Here is a 22870-nt window from a genome sequence, read left to right as displayed (position 1 = left end):
CACAGCCCCACTTCTGGGTCACTTCTGGTACCCAGCTGCATATTACCTTTATAATAATAATTTTTTTAAAAATTCTAAAAGCGCCGGGCACAGTGGCTTATGATTGTAATCCTAGCTACTCAGGAGGCTAAGATCTGAGGATCCAGGTTCAAAGGATTTGAGACTCTTGTCTCCAATTAACCTCTAGAAAAGGGAAAGTGGGGCTTGGCTTGGGAGTAGGGCTGTAGCCTTAAGCTGAAGAGATCTGGGACAACGCCCAGGTGGAGTTCAAGCCCCATGATCCACACACATACACACACAAAAAAATTCTAAAAGAAATTTCTGGCTCATACCTTTAATCCTAGCTACACAGGAATGTAGGAGGGAAAAGAGGTTGGAACTTAAAGCATATCAGTTTGAAGCCAGCTTGGGCACTGAAGTTGCAAGATTCTGTCTTCAATTAACAAGCATAATGCTAAACTAGAGGCATGGCTTAAGTATTAGAGGGCCACCCATGAGCTTTAACTGGCACAAAAGAAAAAGCACTAATAAACACTGTGGCCTTTGCCTGTGATACTTAGCTACTCAGGAGACTGGGATCCAGAGAATCAAGGTTCAAAGCCAGCTTGCGAGACTCTATGTCCAAAATAACCAGTAAAGGATCTAGGAGTGTGGCCTAGTAGTAGAGTGTTCACCTAGTATGCATGAAGCTCTGGATTCGATTCCCCAGTACTTGACCCATAGCACCATTTTTGGCTTTGTGTGTGTGTGTGTGTGTGTGTGTGTGTGTGTGTGCCAAAAGTGGTGCTATGGCTCAAGTGGTAGAGTGCTAGCCTTGAGAAAGCCTAAGAACAGTGTCCAGGCCCTGAGTTCAAGCCCCAGGACTGGAAAACAAACAAAACAAAACTGAAAAGCAAGGGCTACTATTGCTCCAAGTGGTAGAGTATCAGTGGAGCAAGTGTGAGGCCTTTGTACTGGCAAAAAATAAAATAAAATTTGAGGTATCTTAAACTAGTCTCAAACTCAGTATCTTCCTGTCCTCACTTTCCCAGTGCTGGATTATAGGTAACAACTTATCTGCCAAGAAATAGATTTAAAGACAAAGGGAACTGAGTTTCCTAGCCTCTGGGAAGGCTTGTTAAGCCTTGGGTACAACTTAGATCCTGTCTGAAAAGGAAAAAAAAAAAAGACAAAGTGAAGGATAGGCTTTCTCTAGGTGATTCTATTTAATGGGCAAGCAAAATGAGTGCTGAGTGAATCCTAGCGAATCTCACTGTGTACTCCATACTGGTCTCCAATTAAGGCCCTTCCTGCTTCAGTCTCCCAAGTGCTGGAATTTCAGGTGAGCAATGCCATGCCTGATCCTCCAATCTACTCTTTTTCTTTCTATTTTGTACTAATACTGGTTTAAACTCAAGGCCTTGCTCTGTGTGTGTTTGTGTGTGTGCATGTGCATGTGTGAGTGCACACAAGCTAGTATTAGCTCAAAAGCTAAGTGTTGGTCCAGGTACCCATGGCTTGTTCCTGTAATCCTAACTACTCAGGAGGCTAATCTCTGAGGATCATGGTTCGAAGTCAGCCCAAGCTGGAAGTAGAGCTGTGGCTCTAGCTGTAGCTAGAGTGAGCACTAGCTGTGAGAAAACAAACAATGACAGGGCCCAGGCCTGAGTTTTAGATGGAGGACCAGCCCAGGAAAAAACAAAAAGCTATGTGCCTTAGCAGAAAACTGAAAGTAACTCTGGCTCAAAGTGGTAGAGTGTTTGTCTTGAGTAAAAGAGTTCAGGGACAGCTCCCAGGCCCTGAGTTCATGCCCCAGAATTCCTTCTCTCTCCCTGCCTCCCCCCCAAAAAAAGAAAGAAAGAGAAAGTAAGAAAAGAAAATGGAGTCTCAGACTTTTCTGCCTAAGCTGACTTTGAATATTAATCCTTCATGTCTAAGCCTTATAAGTAGCTAGGATTATAGGCATGTGTTACTCACACTTGGTCTCTGTTCTACGTTTATGGACATTAGGGATAGTATCAGTTGGCTGGCTGCATGAAGACAGCATCAGGAATGGCTGTTGTTATCTCTTATGGCAGATATGCTCTTTCTGAATTGTGCATATAGGAGCAGAATGGAGCCTGGGCAAGAGGATATGGCTCTTAGCCTGTTATAAATAGTTTTCCTATGGCAATACCAATTTATATTCCTCCAGCAATGTAGAGGAGTTTCATATTGGTGTCAGCACCTAGTATTATCAAGGCACAAACAAACAAAAACCATCAGGTTTTTTGTTTTGAATTAGAAATACATGGCTTGAACTCAGACCCTGGTGCTCTAGCTTAACGGGCTTGCTCATGACTTAACACTCAACCACCACTTGAGCCATGCCTCCAGTCTGATATTTTGCTAGTTAATTGGAGATGGAGTCAACGTTTCTACTTGGGCTGGCATCAAACCCATACCCTCTGATCTTAGCCTCCTGAGTTGCTAGAATCACATATGAGCCACTCACATCCAACAACCTTGTTGATTTAGAGTGCACATTCAAGTTTCAGGCTCCTCTGGAAGTAGTGGTGATAGGATTGGAAAAGATAATTTTAAGACACAGAAGAGATTCTATAATAGTTTTAGGACACAGAAAAGAAAGTCTTCAAGGAAAGGAAAATGTGGCATGATGTGCTGACTCTGTGTATATGTGTGGGTGGGTGGGTGGTGTGCATGCTGGAGCTTGCAGAGCAAAAGAGGAGGAAGATAGGTATGCATTCCTGCAGGGAAAGAACCCTGACTACTGATTCTGAGATGATATGGGGAGTGGGTGGCATTGCCAACCCTTCCTAGGAGACTTGGCCAGCAGCCAGTTATGCAAAAAGCAGACCAGAAAGACCAGCTCCCCTTTTTGGAGCATGAATCTTCCTTGATGTCAGGGTGAAGCCTGTCTGCCCAGTTGGAGAGGGCACAGCTGAAGATCCTAGAATGGTACTTGGTAGATAGAGCAGTTGTGGAAAAGGACTGTGGAGTCAGAAGCTAGGTACATTGCAGCTAGGCCACCAGACTCAAAGAAGCTGCTCAATATCTGCAGCTGCCTCAGTCCTGTCTCCCCGTCCTGTTTTGGTAGTGTCAGAGCTTTGGGTGTAGTGCTTTATTCCCTTCCAGATAACATTGTAGAGGATTGAAAAACAGGAAGGTGTTTTCCATAATCTTTCCTCCCAGACATGGCCAGTCCTGACATATTGATATATTTCCTCCAACCCTGTGTTTGTTTATATGTATGTGAGTATCTATTAATAACTAGATACATATACACATATACTTTGTAAATGGAGCTAGGCTGTATGTCCGGTTTTGAGTTATGGCTATCCCACAGCTCAGGCGGTATTCTTTCCCGGGGTGGGATCTGGCTGATGATTCCTGTGTGCCCACAGCCCATGTTCACAAAAGATGTGGACCATATGTGCCCATTATACTAGCTTGAGATAAGCATTTGACTTTTTTTGTGTGTCTGTGTCAGTCATGGGGTTTGAACTCTGGGCCTCAATGTTGCCCCTGAGCTCTTCAGCTCCAGGCTACAGCCCTACCCCTTGAGCCTCAGAGCCACTTCTAGTTTTCTAATGGTTAATTGGAGATGAGTCTCATGGTCTTTATTGCGGGGCTGGCTTTGAACCATGATCCTCAGACCTCAGCCTCCTGAGTAGCTAGGATTATAGGCGTGAGCCACTGGGGCTCGCAAGCATTTGACTTTTATGAGCAAAGTTCCATTGTGATTTTTGGCTCTTTGTGTTTTGTTTTTGATTTTTTGCCAGTTGTGGGGCTTGAACTCAGGGCCTGAGCACTGTCCTTGGACTTTTTTTTCTCAAGGCTAGCACTCTGCCACTTGAGCCACAGCACCACTTCCAGCTTTTTCTATGTATGTGGTTCCAAGGAATCGAATCTGCGTCTTCATACATTCTAGGCAAGCAACTCTTACCACTAGGCCAAACTCCCAGCTCCGCATTGTGATTTTTTTAAAGCATTTCCAGAAGTAAAGATAATAGGAAAGTGGTTTCCCAGAGAGTTAACAACATATGGCCAGTGTTTATTGCACCCACTCATCCCCCTCCCCCTCCTGAACTATTTTAAACTGTGTTCCAGACACCATCTGATTTCAACTGTGAGTGTTGAGCACAGATCTTTTCTAAAAGCTGGGGCTTCTCATCTCAGTACCACAAAACCACATGAGAGAAGCACTTCGACAATGTCTTGGGCTAGCAGAGCACATCCCTGTCATGTGCTTGCCTGGTGGCAACTTTGCTAGCTGGAATTGGAGGGTACAGTTTCAGGCTAGCACCAAAATACAGATTTCAGAGCCTCTTCAGCTCTCTTAGTTCTTTTAAGGTCAAACCAATGTATTAGAATAAATGTCAGAAGCTTGTGTGGCCTTTTGAAACAGCTCAAGAATGCATGTGCCATTTTAAGGACAGTGGTCTCTTCTTTAGGATACCTCTTTAATTCTCCTTTAGTGGGAGTTCTTGGGAGGAGAACCAGCTTAGTTAAACAACCAAGAAAAATGTGACAAAAAAGTATGTCAAAGGCCGGGAGTTTGGCTTAGTGGTAGAGTGCTTGCCCAGCATGCATGAAGACCCAGATTCGATTCCTCGGTACCACATATATATAGAAAAAGCCAGAAATGGTGCAGAGGCTCAAGTGGTAGAGCTCTAGCCTTGAGAAAGCCCAAGGACAGTGCTCAGGCCCTGAGCCTAAGCCCAGGACTGCCCGCCCCCCCCCCCAAAAAAAAAAGTATGTCAAGTCTGTGGAATTGGTGTGATTAGAAAATTTCTTTCCAGGCATGGTGGTTCACATCTGTAATTTTATCTACTCAGGAGGCTGAGATCTGAGGATCATGGTTCAAAGCTAGCCAGAGCAACTAAAGACCATGAGACTCCTATCTCCCATTGACCACTAAAAAACCAGAAGTGGAATTGTGACTCAAGGGGTAGGGCAGTAGCCTTGAACTGAAGAGCTCAAGGACAGTGCCCAGGCCCAGAGTACAAGCCCCACAACTGACTCCCCCCCAAAAAAAACTTCTTTCAGAAAGACCAAAATACCCATTCCTACATGTAGGTGGATAGATAACTTATGAGATATTTTTATCTTGTGGAAAAAAAAATACATGTTTCTTTAAAAAGTCAAGGAGCTAGCATTCTAATGTTTGCTAACATTTGGTATTTGCTATCAAAAAAAAGGAAGAAGTTAGGATCTATTCAGGTTATAGTTTGGCAAACATGCTAGCTACTTGTGAGGTCCAAAGGCCAGGTGTGTGCTTCAGTTACTGTAGGTATCCAAACCAATTAGTGTCTCTTGTTTTCTCCCTCAGTGCAGTGGGGCAGTAATTTAGCTGCAGGATCCTTAGTAGGCCAAAGGTGGTGTGGATGCTGCTCTAGAGACCCAGTAAAAATTAGAACCGGGCTTGTACTAATAGAGTATGGGCTTTTCCACCTGGGATGTTAGGCATTGAAGCTGCAGCAAGAAAGTGTCTCTTAGGTATGGGTGGTGTGTTGGCCTCACTCATCTTGAAATCACTGCCAACTCCTACTCTGTGATTATGGGGCTAGCTGGACAACTATGGAAGGATATATGGTAGACTTCTAGGGATATTCCCAGTGTTCAAAATTACTGGCAGAGATGCTACTGCTACAGCTCTTTTTCTTCCTTCTCCTCTTCCTCCTCCTCTTTCCCTAGTCCTGGAGCTTGAACTCGGGGCCTGAGCACTGTCCTTGGGCTTTTCTTGAGGCTAGCGCACCACCACTTGAGCCACTCCTGGCCTTTCCTTCTTTTTTCTTTTTCTTTTTCTTTTTTTTTTATGTTGGTCATGGGACTTGAACTCTGGGCCTGGGCACTGTTCCTGAGCTCTTCAGCTCAAGGCTAGTGCTCTACTGTTTTGAGCCACTATACCACTTCCAGGGTTTCTGGCCATTAATTGGCGATAAGAGTCTCACGGAATTTCGTGCCTGTGCTGGCTTTGAATCTCGATCCTCAGATCTAAGCCTCCCGAGTAGCTGGGATTACAGTCATGAGCCACTAGTACCTGGCCACTTTTTTTTTTTAATGTTGGCTGACACAGGAAGTTTAAAAAAAGCTAATCGAGTCAGGCGCAGGCTGAGATCTGAGGATCACAGTTCAAAACCAGCCAGGCACTAAAGAGTCTCAAGGTCTTTAGTGCCTGGTCTTATCTCCAATTAATCACTAGAAAGGGGGAAGTGGTGCTATAGCTCAAGAGGTAGGGTGGTAGCCTTGACATGAAAAGCTCAGGAACAACGCCTAGGCCCAGGGGTAGGGTGCTCGCCTTGAGCTGAAGAGCTCAGGGACAATGCCCAGGCCCAGAGTTCAAGCCCCATGACCCACAAAAAAAAAAAAAAAAAATCAAGAACTGGGCATGGTGGCACACTTCTATAATGGTAGCATCTTGGGAGGTGGGAACAGGAGAATAAAGAATTCTAGCCCAGGGGCTGGAAGTTTGGCCTAGTGGTAAAAGTGCTTGCCTAGCATGCACGAAGACCCGGGTTCGATTCCTCAGCACCCCACATATATAGAAAAAGCCAGAAGTGGTGCTGTGGCTCAAGTGGCAGAGTGCTAGCCTTGAGAAAGCCCAAGGACAATGCTCAGCCCCTGAGCTCAAGCCACAGGACTGGCAAAAAAAAAAAAGAATTCTAGCCCAGTTCAGGCAAAGTTAATGAGGCCCTGCCTTATAAACATAAATACATATCAGATAGCAGTGACTCATGCCTATAATCCTAGCTACTTAGGAGGCTAAGACCTGAAGATGGGGGTTAAGAGCCAGCTTGGGGGCTAGAATTTGAGTTAGTCATAGATTGCTTGCCTAGCATGCATGAAGATCTAGGTTCGATTCCTCGGTACCATATACATAGGAAAAGGCACAAGTGGTGCTGTGGCTCAAGTGGTAGAGCTCAAGCCTTGAGAAAGCCCATGAACAGTGCTCAGGCCCTAAGTTCAAGCCCCAGTGTTGGCATGAAACAAAAATGTATGCCTAGAGCCAGGCGCTGGTGGCTCATGCCTGTAATTTTAGCTGCCAAGGAGGCTGAGATCTGAGGATTGTGGGTTCATAGCCAGCCTGGACACTAAAGTTCATGAGATTCTTATTTCCAATTAACTATCAGAAAACCAAAAGTGGTGCTGTGGCTCAAGGGATAGGGTGGTAGCCTTTGGCTGAAGAGCTCAGAGAGCACCCAGGCCCAGAGTTCAAGTCCTATAACTAATTACCTCCCTCCCCCCAAAAAACCGAATGCCTATTTTCTGTTGCTATTAGTTTACATACCTTTTCTGAAGTTAATATATATCACATCACTTAGCTCTGTGCTTTCTCAGCTTGGATGAATTTTTTTTTTTCCTTCTGCTACTAGAATTTGAACACAGTGTCTTGCCTTCTTGCTCAGCCTTTTCTATTTCCACTTATAGCTGGCACTCTACCATTTGAACTATAGCTAGTTAATTAGAGATAAAAAGCCTTTTGGATTTGCCGCTTAGCTGGCTCCAAACCTCAGGTCTTATATCTCAGTGACAGCAGCTAGGATTATAGGTGTGAACCACTGATTCCTGACTGTACTGAATTTATTTTCTCTCTATTTGAGGTGTTTTTATTTGTTTTGCCAGTGTGGGAGCATGAACTCAAGGCCTGAGCACTGCTCTTGGGCTTTCTAAAGGCTAGAGCTCTACCACTTGAGCCACAGCACCATTTCCAGCTTTTTCTATGTATGTAGTACCAAGGAATGGAACTCAGGTTGTTGTGCATTCTAGGCAAGCACTCTACCACTAGGCTAAACTCCCAGTCCCAAGTTGACTTTCTGTGTGTGGTGTGTGTGTATGTTGGTCATGGGACTTAAACTCTGGGCCTGGGCCCTATCCCTGAGCTCTTCAGCTCAAGGCTTTTCCCCTACCCTTGGGCCTAGGTGTTGTCCCTGAGCTCTTCAGCCCCAGGCTTCTTCCCTACCCCTTGAGCCATAGCCCCACTTCTGATTTTCTGATGGTTAATTGGAGATAAGAGTCTCACTGACTAGTGCCAGGGCTGGCTTTCAACCTTATCCTCAGATCTCAGCCTCCTGAGTAGCTAGGGTTATGGACGTGAGCCACTGCACAGGGCCTACTCCTGACTTTTCTGTGTATGTGGTATCGAGAAATCGAACCCAGGGCTTCATGCATGGTAGGCAAACATTCTACCACTAGGCCATGCTCCGGGCCCCTGTCTGTGAAGTTTTATGCTCAAGGTTAGCACTCTACTATTTTAGCCACAGCTCTACTTCTGGCTCCCCGCCCCCCCCTCCCCGCCCTGCCGTAGTTAGAGAGCCTCATGGACTTTCCTGCCCAAGCTAGCTTGGAACTGAGATCCTCAGATCTCAGCCTCCTGAGAGCCCCTCAAGGCCCAGAGATATTTTTTTCCCAAGGCCCAGATGTGTGTGTGTGTGTGTGTGTGTGTGTGTGTGTGTGTGTGTGTGTGTGTATTGTGTGTATGTATTTTTTTCGGTCTTGGGACGTGAATTCTGGGCTTTTTTTTGCTCAAGACTAGCACTCTACCACTTGAGCCACAGTACTGACTTCAAACTGAGTCCCTCTAATCTCAGCCTCCTGAGTAGCTAGCATTTCAGGGGTGAGCCACTGGCATCTGACTTTTTTTTTTTTCCCTCACAAGGCTAGTGGTCTGCCACTTGAGCCACAGCACAACTTTCAGCTTTCTTCTGTGTATCTGCTACCAAGGAATGGAACCTGGGTCTTCGTGCATGCTAGGCAAGCACTCTACCACTAGGCCATGTCCCATGGCTTTTTTTTTTTTAAATATGTCAAAATCTTTTTTTTCTTTAAATCTTTTTTGTCTTTATATGGTCTACTTCTGATGACATACCTGATATTGTGTAATATTTCCTCTCTTGTCTTTATGATTTTAGGTTTAAACACACAGAGTAAAAGGTCCCATATTCAAGTGTCTGGTTCTGTTAGATGCGTGAACAGATTCTGTACTTGTTAGTTGTAGTTTGCCAGAAGGTCACTTAGGTCTGATGAGCACCTGAGCATGTATGGCCATGCCTCCATTTCCCTCTTCTCAGGGGGAAATTTCCTGCAGTTAGGGTGAGCAGAGGGAACTTGGAACGACACCAGTGCTGTTCTTAAGGTGTGCTGGGTCTTAACCACAACCACTCACAGTTATTGCCTGAAGTCTCAGAATAAGTAAGGGAGGACCTGATATAAGTACAAGTGAGACTTGAAAGACTGCATAGTCAGTGCCCTAGAACTGGAGAGGGTGGAAGGGCCAAAGGGGCAAAGTACAATATTAGCAAAGGCAGACATGCCTGCTTTGTTTGGCTTGTCTTTTGTTTTATGGCACATGATCTTCAGGATGTAATTAGGAGCAAAACATTTTTAAAAATAGGGTTTACGGAGTGAAAACAGTGCCAGAGCATCTTGGTTTATGTTTTAGCATCAAACATGAAAGGTCTATTTAAGCCCTTTTTGGAGAGGACACGGGATGTGATCAGGGTACAGGACTGCCCTGCACAGCTCTGGTTCCTAGCTGCAGGAAAGCTTTCCTTCTCCTCAGCTTCAGGCCTTCCCAGCAGCCCCTCTTTCATAGTGCTCAGCAGGACTGGCCTCTGCTTCTCAGTTTCCTGCTGCTTAAGGATGTGTTCTGGTTCATCAGTATAGGCTTGTTTTTGGCCTCTAAACAGGTTGATGCTTTTCAGACTCTGAGTCACTTAACAGTTCTCATATCAGCCATGTCACCTGTGATGTTACCCAGGAAGGATAGGGCAGGGCTCATTCCTGGCACAATCCCTGGCATCTGATATTTTTCACCTGCTCTTCACTAAGTATGTTTCTTTGGCACAGTTGCTGATTGTGGTTGTCCTACCAACTCAAAACTACTGCAATAGCTGTGTCCTGCATCTGGTCTCTATTCATGTGCCAGGCATCTTTGCTGTGTTAGAGATTCACTGTATCTCCTGAGGCCTGCTAGTCTGCTGACTGAAGCAAAGGTGGCTGACAGCAGCCAGAACTAATGTCAGAAATCTGGCATAATATTCAATGATTGTACAAAGGCCCCTGTGCTGCCATGTCCCCTGCAGACTCCAGTGCACCCCTCTTCTCCTGTGTTGACGCTTTGAAAACAGGTATCTTTGTCAGTTCTGTTGGAAATACTCAATGACTTCTTAGAACCAACCAGGTGATGTCTCCATTTTCCAAGCTGGAGCACTTATCCCCAAGCCAGGTTCAGCACAGCACACCAGGTCCTCACTCGTGCTCCCTCCACCCCTGTGCATGCCTCTCTATAATTCTGATCCTGCACTTCATGTGGACTGATGCTTTTGTTACTACCCCACACTGTTATTCTTGAGTCTCTTATGGCCCCAGAAACCTTTGTCCTCATACATCTGTTCCTCTTCTCTCCATTCCGTTTAAGTAAGAACTGTTGTTGGCTTTTTGCTTGGGTTGAGACTTCAGGAAGCAGGTGAGGAGGTAGGAACTTGAGTTCTTATTAAGGATCTAGAAGTATGATAGGTCAATATTGTTTAGTATTGTTTGCCTTTCAAATCTTTCTGTGATTTTGGGGGATCGTGGGCCTGATGCCGAAGCTCTATGTCCAACATTCTTTAGTACTATAGGCTTGGTTCATTTGTGTTTCGAGTGGTTAGAGTACTTTTGAGCACAGACAGGCTTCACTGGGTTTATTCTCAGAAATGAGGCTAGAGAGCCTGGCATACTTGTTTATCCTAAAACCTAGTGCTGGCAAGATGGGCAGAGAGGAGACCTAACCTTCAGGGAAGAATGAAGACTGAAAGCAGAACAGCCAGTCCCTTAGGAGACACGGGCCAGGTCTGATATGTCCTTTCCTTTCTGTCAGGTATACTTTTTGTGTGTGTATACACATGTGTTAGAGGACAGCTTGTATCACTGTTAATCAAGAGGAGCTTTTTTTTTTTTTTTTTGCCAGTCCTGGGGCTTGAACTCAGGGCCTGGGCACTGTCTTTGAACACTTTTTGCTCAAGGCTAGCACTCTGCCACTTGAGCCACAGTGCTACTTCTGCCTTTTTCTTAGTATGTGGTACTGAGGAATCGAACCCAGGGCTTCTGCATGCTAGGTAAGCATGCTACCACTGTGAGGCCATGCTCCCAACCCTCAGTCTAGTTCTTGTGCACTTGTTTATTTCTGCAACAACAGTGTGATAGCAAACCTTTAATGGGATTTCCTATTTTCACACTTTGTGAATTGTTTCCTCTTCTACACTAGAAATTGTTGATGTTGGGCTGGTCTCTTTGGTTACATCAGGAGATGTGCATCTATATAGGGTTTGGGGGATGACTTTTGTGGCCTGTTTACAGAGGAGGAAATCTGGAAGTAGGCTTCCACTGCACACAGTGGGAGGGAAGGACCATTCAGAGGCCAGGTGCTAGGGTCTAATACATATTTGATTTTGTGCAGTCTTTAAGGATGGCACCTCAGCCTGCTTATGTTGAGCGCTTCCATTTTGCTTCATGACACCCACTTTTCCATTCTTTCTTATGGTCCTGCCTTTTTTTTGCCCCCGGTCCTGGGCCTTGAACTCAGGGCCTGAGCACTGTCCTTGGGCATTCTCAAGTCCAGAGCTCTACCACTTGAGCTTCCGGCTTTTTTCTATGTATATGGTACTGAGGAATTGATCCTGGGTCTTTGTGCATGCTAGGCAAGCACTCTACCACTAGGCCAAACTCCCAGTCCCTGGTCCTGCCTTTTTACTCTCAGGTTCAGCCTTCTGACATTTCCCTATTAAACACTCCTTCTTTCATGCATGCTGGAACAACACCTGGATCACCTAAGGGCAGTTGTTGTACAGGACCATTCAGGGCCTCTGGAAGCAGATTTAACATACATGTGAGTGTGCGTGCATACACGTGTGTGTACGCACACACACACACACACTCTCTCTCTCTCTTTTGTATTTCAGTGAGGATGCCATGAGGAAAGCTGGTGTGGCCCACAGTAAATCTAGCAAGGATATGGAGAGCCATGTGTTCCTGAAGGCCAAGACTCGGGTAAGGCCCTGTTGAGTGGAACTCCTCAGGAGAAAGGGTCTGGGAGAGGAGTGTGGCAGAATCTGAGAACCCTCTACTGGGGTATTAGGGAGTGGGAAGGTTCTCCCTGGGTCCTTCTATGTGTCCATGCAATGGGAAGACACTAAGTTGGCACCTTAGGTGTAGGCCTTGCCTCTAGCTCTGGAGCTCACTGTTGGCCTTTGCTGTGTGTGGTCAGCCCTGGTGAGTCCTGTGGAAGGAGATGTGTTGTAAACTGGCTCTGCCCTTAACCTCAGAGTCATTGGGGTGCTCCTTGAGCCCTGATGCATGGGTTAGAGAAGGGTTGCTGTTTAATGAGGCAGGTTGAGGCCTGAACATCACAAGTGTTTAGAGAGAAGAGTTTCTATTATAGCCTCTCACCCTGGACCAGGTGTAGCACCTTGGGCTTTAAGTGATCCTCTTGTCCCATCCATGGACCTCCTTGGGGGAAAAGCCATTTTAGAGGGAGAGAAGAAAAATGTCTGTATGCACATGTATGTGCATCAAAGAGCTCTTAAGAGATGCTTACTAAAGTGGGTAGAAGTAGGCTAGCCTATGGATATACATGATGATCATTTTTTTTTTTTTTTGCCAGTCTTGCGCTTGAGCTCAGGGCCTGAGCACTGTCCTTGGACTTTCTCAAGGCTAGAGCTCTACCACTTGAGCCTCAGCACCACTTTCGGCTTTTTTCTATGTATGTGGTACCGAGGAATCGAGCCCAGGCCTCCATGCGTGCTAGGCAAACACTCTACCACTAGGCCAATCTCCCGGCCCCTCTTCTTATTTTGTTTTATTTTTATTTTTTGGTCATTATGGGTCTTAACTCAAGGGCCTAGGCACTCGCTGTCCATAAGCTCTTTGTGCTCAAGGCTAGCACTTTACCATTTTGAGCCATAGCTCCATTTCCAGTTTTTGGTAGTCAGTTGGATATAAGGGTCTGGAGTTTACTGACTGGGCTGCTCTGAACCTTGATTCTGAGTAGCTAGGATTATAGATGTGAGCCACCAGCACCTGGCTGTTTTTTTTCTTTTTCTTTTTTTTTTTTTTTTTTTGCCCATCCTGGGGCTTGAACTCAGAGCCTAGGCTCTGTCACTGAGCCTCTCTGTGCTCAAGGCTGGTTAGTACTCTACCACTTAAGCCACAGCACCTCTTCTGGCTTTTTCTGTTTATGTGGTACTGAGGAATCTAACCAAGCGCTTCATGCAGGTTAGGAAAGCATTACCACCATTCAACATTCCCAAACTATTTTTTTATGAGAGCATTATTGAAATCAAAATTCATATCCTGTAAAGTTTGCTTGTTTAAAGTAGACAATTCAGTTGTCTAATATTGACAGAATTACATGAATTGACACTGCAGTTTTATCTGGGGACATTTTCCAAAAGAAGCATGATATCCATTAGTAGTAATACCCCCTACCCCCAATCATCAGTAACTATTATCACTCTCTTTTGCTATATATTTCCTATTCTGAACTTGTAGATTATAAATACAGGATGTTTACAACTGGCTTTTTTTTTTTTTAAGTGGGTCATGGGGCTTGAACTTGGCCTAAGTGCTGTCCCTGAGCTCTTCAGCTGAAGTCTACCACCCTACCCTTAAGCCAAGCCCCACTTCCTGTTTTCTAGAGGTTAATTGGAGATAAGAGTCTCAGGTACTTTTGTGCCCAGCTGGCTTTGAACCGTGATCCTCAGATCTCAGCCTCCTGAGTAGCTAGGATTATAGGGGTGAGCTACCACACCTGGCTCCACTTGTCATTTTTAACATATGGCTTGTTTCTACCTTTTGTCTATCATGAATAATTCTGTTATATTTGTTTACAAGTTTTTATGTGGACATACCTACAGGTGGAGTTACTAGGTTGTGTTTAACCTTTTAAGGAATTACCAAGCGGTCTGTTTTTGTTATTGTTGTTGTTTTTTGTTTTTGCCTGTCCTGGGGCTTGAACTCAAGGCCTGAGCACTATTCTTGGGCCTTCTCAAGGCTAGTGTTCTACCACCTAAGCCACAGCAATACATCCAGCTTTTTCTGTGTATGTGGCAGCGAGGAATCATACCCAGGGCTTCATGGATGCTAGGCAAGCACTCTACCACTAAGCCATGCTGCGGTCCTACCAGGTGGTTTTTGAAACCCACCACCACCTTACAAGAGTCTGGTTTCTTCTTAACCCTTAGTATTGTCTTATTTTTTTTTATTGTAATTAGTAAAAGGGTTACATGATATTTGCCAGATAGAAGGTGCATTAATTCACATACATTGATACCCTTTCACATGTCTTGGTACCCATTCCCCCCCCCCCCCCCCCGCAATCCCCAAGTATTGTCTTTTATATAACAACCATTATGGTACCTCATTGAGGTTTTGGATTTGCATTTGTCAGGTGACAAATTATGTTGAGTATGGTTGTTTCTTGGCCACACACACACATACACACACTCACACACACTCTCTCTCTCTTTTTCTCTCTCTTTAGAGAAATGTTTATTTGTATCCTTCACTACCAGCACTCTACTATTAGCTACAGCACTACATTTCAGCCTTCTGAGTAGGATTACAGGTGACCGGCTTCTACTTTTTCTTTTCTTTTTTTTTTTTGTTGGTCATGGGCATGAACTCTCAGCCTGGGTGTTGTCCTTGAGCTCTTCAGCTCAAGGCTACCACTCTACCCCTTGAGGCACAATACCACTTCAGGTTTTCTAGTGGTTAATTGGAGATAAGAGACTCACAGACTTTAGTACCTAGGTAGGCTTTGAATTTGATCCTGGACCAGATCTCAGCCTCCTGAGTAGGTAGAATTACAGGAATGAGCCACCAGTCTGGTGTCTCTCTCTCTCTCTCTCTCTCTCTCTCTCTCTCTCTCTCTCTCTCTCTCTCTCTCTCTCTCCCTCTCTCCCTCTCTCCCTCCCTCCCTCTCTCCCTCTCCCTCCCTCTCCCTCCCTCTCCCTAGCTCAGGGCCTGAGCACTGTCCTTGGACTTTCTCAAGGCTAGAGCTCTACCACTTGAGCCTCAGCACCACTTCTGGCTTTTTTCTATGTATGTGGTACCAAGAAATTGAACCCAGGTTTTCATGCATGCTAGGTGAGCACTCTACAACTAGGCCAAACTCCCAGCCCTTCTTTTTTTTTTATTTTATTTGTTTTTTTGCCAGACCTGGGCTTGAGCTCAGGGCCTGAACACTATCCTTGGGCTTTCTCAAGGCTAGACCTCTACCAATTGAGTCACAGCACCACTTGAGGCATTTTCTATGTATGTGGAATCTGGGTCTTCGTGCATGCTAAGCAAGCACTCTACCACTAAGCCAAACTCCTGACCCTACTTCTGGCCCTACTTTTTCTTTCGTTGGCTTTTCCTTTCTTTTTTTTTTTTTTTTTTTGGCCAGTCCTGGGCTTGAGCTCAGGGACTGAGCACTGTCCTTGGATTTTCTTAAGGCTAGAGCTCTACCGCTTGAGCCTCAGCACTATTTCTGGCTTTTTTCTATGTATGTGGTACGGAGGAATTGAACCCGGGTCTTCGTGCATGCTAAGCAAGCACTTTAACCACTAGGCCAAACTCCCGACCCCTTTCTTTTTTTTTTTTTTTAAGAGGGAGATTGGTACTACTAAGGTTTGAACTCAGGCCCTATACATGCTAGATCAGTTGTCTATCACTTGAGCTACACCCCCAGTTGTTCTTTGCTTTTCCCTTCCCTTCCCTCCCACCCCCCTCTCTCTTTTCTCTGCTGGTCTTAGGATTTGAATTGGACATAGGAATTATCCCTGAGCCTGTTTGTGTTCAAGGCTAGTGCGTGCCACTTCCAGCCTTTTCTGAATAGTTTTTGGAGATAAAAACTCTTACAGACTTTTGTGCCCAGATTATCCTTGAACTGTGATTCTCGGATCTCAATCCCCTGAGTACCTAGGATTACACAGCTCCTGGCTCTTTTTTTTTTTTTTTTTTGGCTTTTCACCCTGTTTTTGCCAATCTCTTGACAGTAATCCTCCTATTAGAGCCTCTGGTGTAGCTGGTACATACCGAAGGCACATAACATAATGCCTTGATTATTAATTGAGGACAGGTTTTGAATTGTGATCCTTTTCTCTGCCTCCTAAATAGCTTTCATTACAGATATAAGCTACTGCCCTGGCTTCATTTGCCCATTGATTGATTGATTGATTGTGTGTGTGTGTGTGTGTGTGTGTGCGTGCGCGCGCGCGCTGCGCGCGCGCACACACACACACCAGTGCTGGGTCTTGAGCACTGTCCCTGAGCTGCTTTTGCTTGAGGTTAACAGTCTACCACTGGAGCCTCAATTGCCACTTCCAGCTTTTTTCTTTTTATGTGATACTGAGGAATCTAATGCAGGGCTTTATGTATGCTAGGCAAGTAGTATACCACTAAGCCACATCCCAGCCCCATTTGTTGAGTTTTTTGTGGATTTATGTTTGAGGGGTTTAATTTTTTTGAGCTCTAAGAATATTTTAGATATGAAGCCCTTGTCTGATGTATGGCTGGTAAAAATCTTTTTCCCTTCTGTTGGCTTTCTACTTATCCTTTGCCATGCAGAAATTCTTTAGTTTGATATAGTCTCATTTATCCAGGCCTTCCTCAATTTGTTGTGATTCTGGATCTTGGGAAGTTTGACCCATGCCTAGGAGTCCTCATATTTCCCCTACCCCTTCCTGTAATATTTTCATGGTGTCTGGCCTTACATTGAGGTCTTTGATCATTTTGAATTGATTCTGGTACAAGGTGATATATAAGGACTTTCCTTCAGTTTCCTGCACATGGATAGCCAATTTTGCCAGCACCATTTGTTTGAAGAGACTGTCTTTCTTCTAACCTATGTTTTTGGCCTTCTTATCAAATATTAGGTGGCTATATGTCTGTGGGTTTATTTTTTGGTTTTCTATTTTGTTCCATTGATCCTCAGGCCTATTCTTGTACCAATACCAAACTGATTTTTTTTTTTTAATTACTATGGCAGGCCAGGAGCATACCCAAAACTTAGGAGGCTGAGACTGAAGAATCAGATGAGCTCAAGAATTTGAAGTTTTGGTTTCATGTAGGCTTAAAAACAAAACAAAACCAAGTAGATAATAAGCAGCGTTGTCAAAGATGTAGAGAAACCATCATACATTCCCAGCGGAAATATGAAATGGTACAACTGCTATAGACTGCAATATGGCTGTTTCTTTTTTAAAAAAAAATTAGGGAGGGGGCCGGTAGTGGTAGAGTGCTTGCCTAGCATGCACAGAGGCCCGGGTTCAATTCCTCGGTACCACATACATAGAAAAAAAAGCTGGAAATGGTGCTGAGGCTCAAGTGGTAGAGCTCTAGCCTTGAGAAAGTCCAGGGATAGTGCTCAGGCCCTGAGCTCAAGCCCAGGACTGGGGGAAAAAAAAATGAAAAGAAAAAAAAAATTAGGGAGTTGCCATTTTACTTCTTAGGTATAGATATACATCTATATATACAATCCTATGCATATATCTTTTCAAGATACATGGAACCATATGTCCACATAAAAACTTGTACAGTGTTCATAATAGCCAAAAAGTGGAACCATCCCAACAAAAAAAGAAAAAGAATTATATATGAAATAAAGCATACACAAAGGATCACATGTATGAATACATCTTTTTTTTTTTTTTTTTGGTCTGTCATGGGTCTTGAACTCAAAGCTTATACACTGTCCCTTAGCTTTTCTGCTCAAGGCTAGCACTCAACCACTTTGAGCCGTAGCTCCACTTCTAGTTTTCTGATAGTTAATTGAAATAAGAGTTTCATAGCCTTTCCTCCTGGGCTTTGAACTGTGATCCTCAGATCTCAGCCTCCTGAGTAGCTAGAATTCAAGTGTGAGCCATCAGTGCCTTGCTTATGAATATATTTTTATATCTTTACAGAATGTCCATAATAGGTAAATTGTTAGAGATAATTAATTTTCTATGGCTGCTCTCATAAATTACTACAGACTTGGAGGCTTTGAAGTCTCCAGATTGTTGTCTTTGTCTCGGTCTCTCTCTCCACTTCTCTCCCACACCTCTCTCCCTGCCCTCTCCCCCACCCTTGCAAAACAAAAAAGACCTTACAGTATAGCCTAGACTGCTCTTAAACTTAAAATCCTTGACTTTCCACCTTCTGTGTGCTGCAATTATAGGTGTGGACTACCACACCCAACCAGTTGAATATTTTTTTTTCACAGTACTTAAAAATTTTTTTTACTATAAAGGTGATGTATAGAAGGGTTACAGTTACATTCAGAAGGTAGTACAAATATTATTTCTTGAACATTGTTACCCCATCCCATGTTTTTCTCCCACTTATCTGCCCCCAGCTCCCTTCAGTTGAGTAATTTTATCAGCCTATTTCCTATCTGTAGTGTTTTGAGAATTTAACACTTGATTTTTATTTCCTATCGGAACCTTTTAGTCCAAGCTGGAAGTGTTTGTGCTAGCATGTTTTCAAGATTCTCATGTATATGTGATATGCATACTGTTGAATGAGCTTTCTCCGTAGATCTGAGATCATTTTATCCCTTTTCATGGCATATGAAACAAATGAGGGAATTCACGAATCTTGAATCTGTTCTTTGGCACTAGCAAAATTGCCCCAGCCATATTCTTAGTCTGTCCAGAATATGCTTTTTTTTTTGGTCATCATGTGACTTGAACTCAGAGTGTGGGTGCTGTCCTTGAGCTTTGTGTCCAAGGCTAGTGCTCTGCCACTTTGAACCACAGCTCCACTTCCTGTTTTCTAGTGGTTGATTGGAGATAGAGATGACTTTTCCTACCTAGACTGACTTTAAACTATGATGCTGCAATCTCAGGCTTCTGGGTAGCTAAGATTTACAGGTATGAGCCACAAGTGCCCAGCTCTCTTTCTTTATTGATGGTACTGGGATATGAACTCAGGGCTTTATACCTGTTAGGAGGGCACCTATTGAACCTTATTATTTTTGTGATAATCATGCTTTTTTTCCTGGACTCATGCCTAGACTGTGATCTCCCTGTTTTATGCTCCCACCATAGTTGGGATGACAGGTGTATTCTATAATGCCCAGATTCTTTAGTCGAAATGGAATCTTGGAAATTTTTTGTCCAGGCTAGTCTGGAACTTTTTTTTTTTTTAACCAGTCCTGAGTCTTGAACTCAGGGCCTAGGCACTGTCTTTGGACACTTTTCTGCTCCAGGCTAGCACTCTGCCACTTCTGGCTTTTTCTGTGTTTGTAGTATTGAGGAATTGAACCCAGGGCTTCGTGCATGCTAGGCAATCCCTCTACCACTAGGCCATGTCCCTGGCCCCTGGCCCGGAATTTCCCAGTTTTCTGCATTGCTCACCACTGTGCCCAGCTATTAGTTAAGGACTTTTTTTTTTCTTGCCAGCACTAGGGATTAAACTCAGGGCCTGGGTACTGTTTCTAAGCTTCTTTTGCTCAAGATTACCACTCTACTACTTGAGGTACAGTGCCACTTTGGGCTTTTTCTGTTTATGTGTTGCTGAGAAATCAAACCCAGAGCTTTATGCTTGTTAGGCAAGCACTGTACCACTAAGCCACATTCCCAGTTCCATGTTAAGGACATCTTACAAACTTTTTTGTCTAGGCTGGCCTCAAGCTATTATCCTCCCAATCTCAGTCTCCTGTATAGCTAGGATTTTAGGCATGAGCTGCTGAGCCTGGCTCATGACACACTTTCTATTCATCTTCATTAGCTTGCTCGCATGCTTGCCTTTTCCAATCTGAACAACTCAGAATTTCTAAAATTAAGTGCAGTTTTGTTTGGCTTAATGGGTTTTTTTCTCTCTATAGTTTTGTTCCTTTTACATTGTACTACATGAAACAAGAAGAAAGAAACCAAGATAACCCTCATCCTTTTGATTAGAAACGTACTCAGTCAGGGCCGGGAGTTTGGCCTCGTGGTTAAAGTGCTTGCCTAGCATGCATGAAGACCCGGGTTCGATTCCTCAGTACCACATATAGAAAAAAAGCCAGAAGTGGTGCTGAGGCTCAAGTGGTAGAGCTCTAGCCTTGAGAAAGTCCAAGGACAGTGCTCAGGCCCTGAGCTCAAGCCCAGGACTAGTTAAAAAAAAAAAGAAAAAGAAAAAGAAACGTACTCAGTCAAATAAGCAAGTCATTACTTAGTATTTTGCCTTCTATAAACTAAAGGCCACAATACAGCTAAACTTTGACAGTGTCTCGGTGATGATCTTTGCTACTGTTTTCAATAACATGTTCCTGTTTCCTCTGTAGTCTTCTGAGAATTAATGTTAGTAATTTTCTACCAGTATCTTTGGTGGTGGGAATGGAAGGAGGTTTGTTTGGTTACTTGTTTAAAGTGCTGGGGATTGAACCCATAACCTATATGTTAAACAAGTGCTCAACTACTGAGCATCCCCAACTATAACACCATTCTTTTTGATGGTACATATATTCTTAAAAACAATCTAAATTTTCTCTCATCTTTCAAAACAATTGTTCATTCCCTTAATATGACCAAATAACATTCTAGCATATGGATGAAATGACTTGATAGACAGACAGGTCATTCATTTAAGATAGAGACTAATATCTCTATTTCTACCAATAGCTTGCTTAAGGCACTCTGGTCCCTTTCTCTTAAGCTGCTCAGAGTTCTTCTGATATGTTCTCATTGTCCAGTCCCAAATCTACCATCAAGACACCATTCCTGATAACAACCTTCTCTTATTCCTACTATAAGTAGGAGTTACTTGTAGTACAAATAATTACAATTTGGTTGCTTGAAAGAGCAGAATCTTGGTCTCCTCATTCTTTTTTTTTTTTAATTTCTTTATTTTTGCCAGCACTGGGATTTGAACTCAGGGCCTGGGTACCATCCTTGAACCTTTTCTTTTCTTTTCTTTTCTTTTTTTTTTTTTTTTTTTTTTTTTTTTTTTTTTTTGCCAGTCCTGGGCTTGAGCTCAGGGCCTGAGCGCTGTCCTTGGGCTTTCTCACAAGGCTAGAGCTCTACCACTTGAGCCACAGCACCACTTCCAGCTTTTTTCTATATATGTGGTACTGAGGAGTTGAACCCAGGTCTTTGTGCATGCTAGGCAAGCACTCTACCACTAGGCCAAACTCCCCGCCCCATTGGTCTCGTCATTCTTAAGGCACAAAATATAAAATTAATAGCGTTAACACTGCGTCAAAGTCACCATGTCAGCAAGGCTGCTTTCCCTTGGAGGCAGGATTCTCAGGGAGATCTTCCTTGTACCTTCCAGCTTGTAGTAGCTACTGCTATTCCTTGGCATGTGGCTGTTTCTCCAGTTCTGAAAGCCCACGGCTTCATCAACGGATGAACTCATTCTCTGCTCTGTGTGTCTTCTCTTTGAGTGTGGAATTTCCCTGTTATGAGGATACATTTGATTAAGGCCTACCTAGACAATCTAGGCTAACTATCTCAAAATCTTTAAACAACTACAAAGAGTAAGTAACAGGTAACATTTGTAGGTTCCAGGGAATTGGACCTAACATACTAAGATCTGTTACTTAACAAATGACAGTTAATTAGTTGGTTCTTTAGGGCCAGGAATGCTATAGGAGGAACTGAGCTTCCTTTTGGAGTGTTGAAAATGTTCTAAAATTGATAGCAATGCAGCACAATTCTAAACACACCAAAACAATTAAATGATATACATCACTTTATCTTTCCCTCTGCCCACTTTGTTTTGTAATGTTAGGATCAAACTTAGGGCCTCACAAATGTTCAGTGTACACTCTACCACTAAGCTACATCAAATGGTATACTTAATTTTTATTGTTACGGTGATGTATAGAGGGGTTAGAGTTACATTTGTAAGGTAGTGAGTGAGTATATTACTTCTTGAACATTTTACCCCTTCCCATGTTTTTCTCCCACTTTCCCTCCCCTCTACTTTAAATGTGTGGAAAGTGAATTGTACATCAGTAAACCAATTCATTTTTTAAATAGAAAGTGAAAGTGATGGGAGAACAAGTCTGTCCATCCTCCATTCCACAGCAAGGCAGGGCAACATGGTTTATTTGAGTGTAGAGAGGCAGAGGACACTATTGGAGCTTTCTTGATTAGGTCTCTAGTGGCTTGCCCTTCTGTGATCTATGCTAGCTGGAATTACAGCTGTGCACGATTACACTTGGTTGCTTATTTTTATTTTATTTTTTTATTATTATTTTTTGTCAGTCATGGCACTTGAACTCTGGACCTGGGTGCTGTCCCTGAGCTCTTCAGCTCAAGGCTACTGCCCTACCCCTGGAGCCACAGCACCACTTCCAGTTTTCTATGGTTAATTAGTGCCCTGGCTGGCTTTGAACTTTGATCCTCAGATCTCAACCTGAGTAGCTAGGATTACAGGTGTGAACCATCATGCCTAGCTTGGTTGCTATATTTTAAAATCTACTAGAAAAACTTTTAGAGAGACATAAAATATCTATCCTGGAACTCCAATTTGATGTGCCTTCCCATGTCTGTATCCCTTCTCTTAAGTGTTCAGTCTTCACACCACTGATCCTTGTGTACTACAGTTTGTTATACATTGGATTCCTTTACATTTTTCCCAGTGGCTGGCTTATTTAAATCAGAATCCAAATGGGCACCTGCGCTTCCTCGGTTTCTCATGATATGTTGAAGTACAGTGATAAAAAGGTTCTAAAAGTTGTGATGGTAGTATCCAGATGAGGGTCTACTGTCTTCCTCATGTCTCTTGTGGCCTTGTAAAGTAATGGCCCAGCAGTCTTGTGGGCCTTCCAACACAGCCTGAAGCCTCTGGAGATACCTGACTCCTGCCTGCCCCTCAGTTGTGAACTGAATGGGAGAAGGAAAGAGGCAAGTGCAGTAGTTGTAATAAAAAAATGTATCCAGGGTGACCTCTTGGT

The 22870-nt window shown here is 43.7% G+C and overlaps 1 protein-coding gene across 7 annotated transcripts in view; it reads left to right on the top strand.

Annotated features, from left to right (window-relative positions):
• Nucleotides 1-22870, top strand: part of Med15 (mediator complex subunit 15) — a 66238-nt gene that overhangs the window by 10536 nt on the left and 32832 nt on the right. For all 7 annotated transcript variants that reach the window (XM_090320597.1, XM_090320602.1, XM_090320601.1 and 4 more), the window contains exon 2: nt 11922-12009. In XM_090320597.1, the coding sequence (XP_090176723.1) occupies nt 11922-12009 (88 nt within the window). The remainder of the gene's footprint in view (nt 1-11921; nt 12010-22870) is intronic.

The sequence above is a fragment of the Megascapheus bottae genome, chromosome 28 (genome assembly GCF_031878675.1).
Source record: "Megascapheus bottae isolate mThoBot1 chromosome 28, mThoBot2.hap1, whole genome shotgun sequence".
Classification (NCBI taxonomy): Eukaryota; Metazoa; Chordata; class Mammalia; order Rodentia; family Geomyidae; genus Megascapheus; species Megascapheus bottae.
This window is presented reverse-complemented; position numbering and strand designations above follow the sequence as displayed.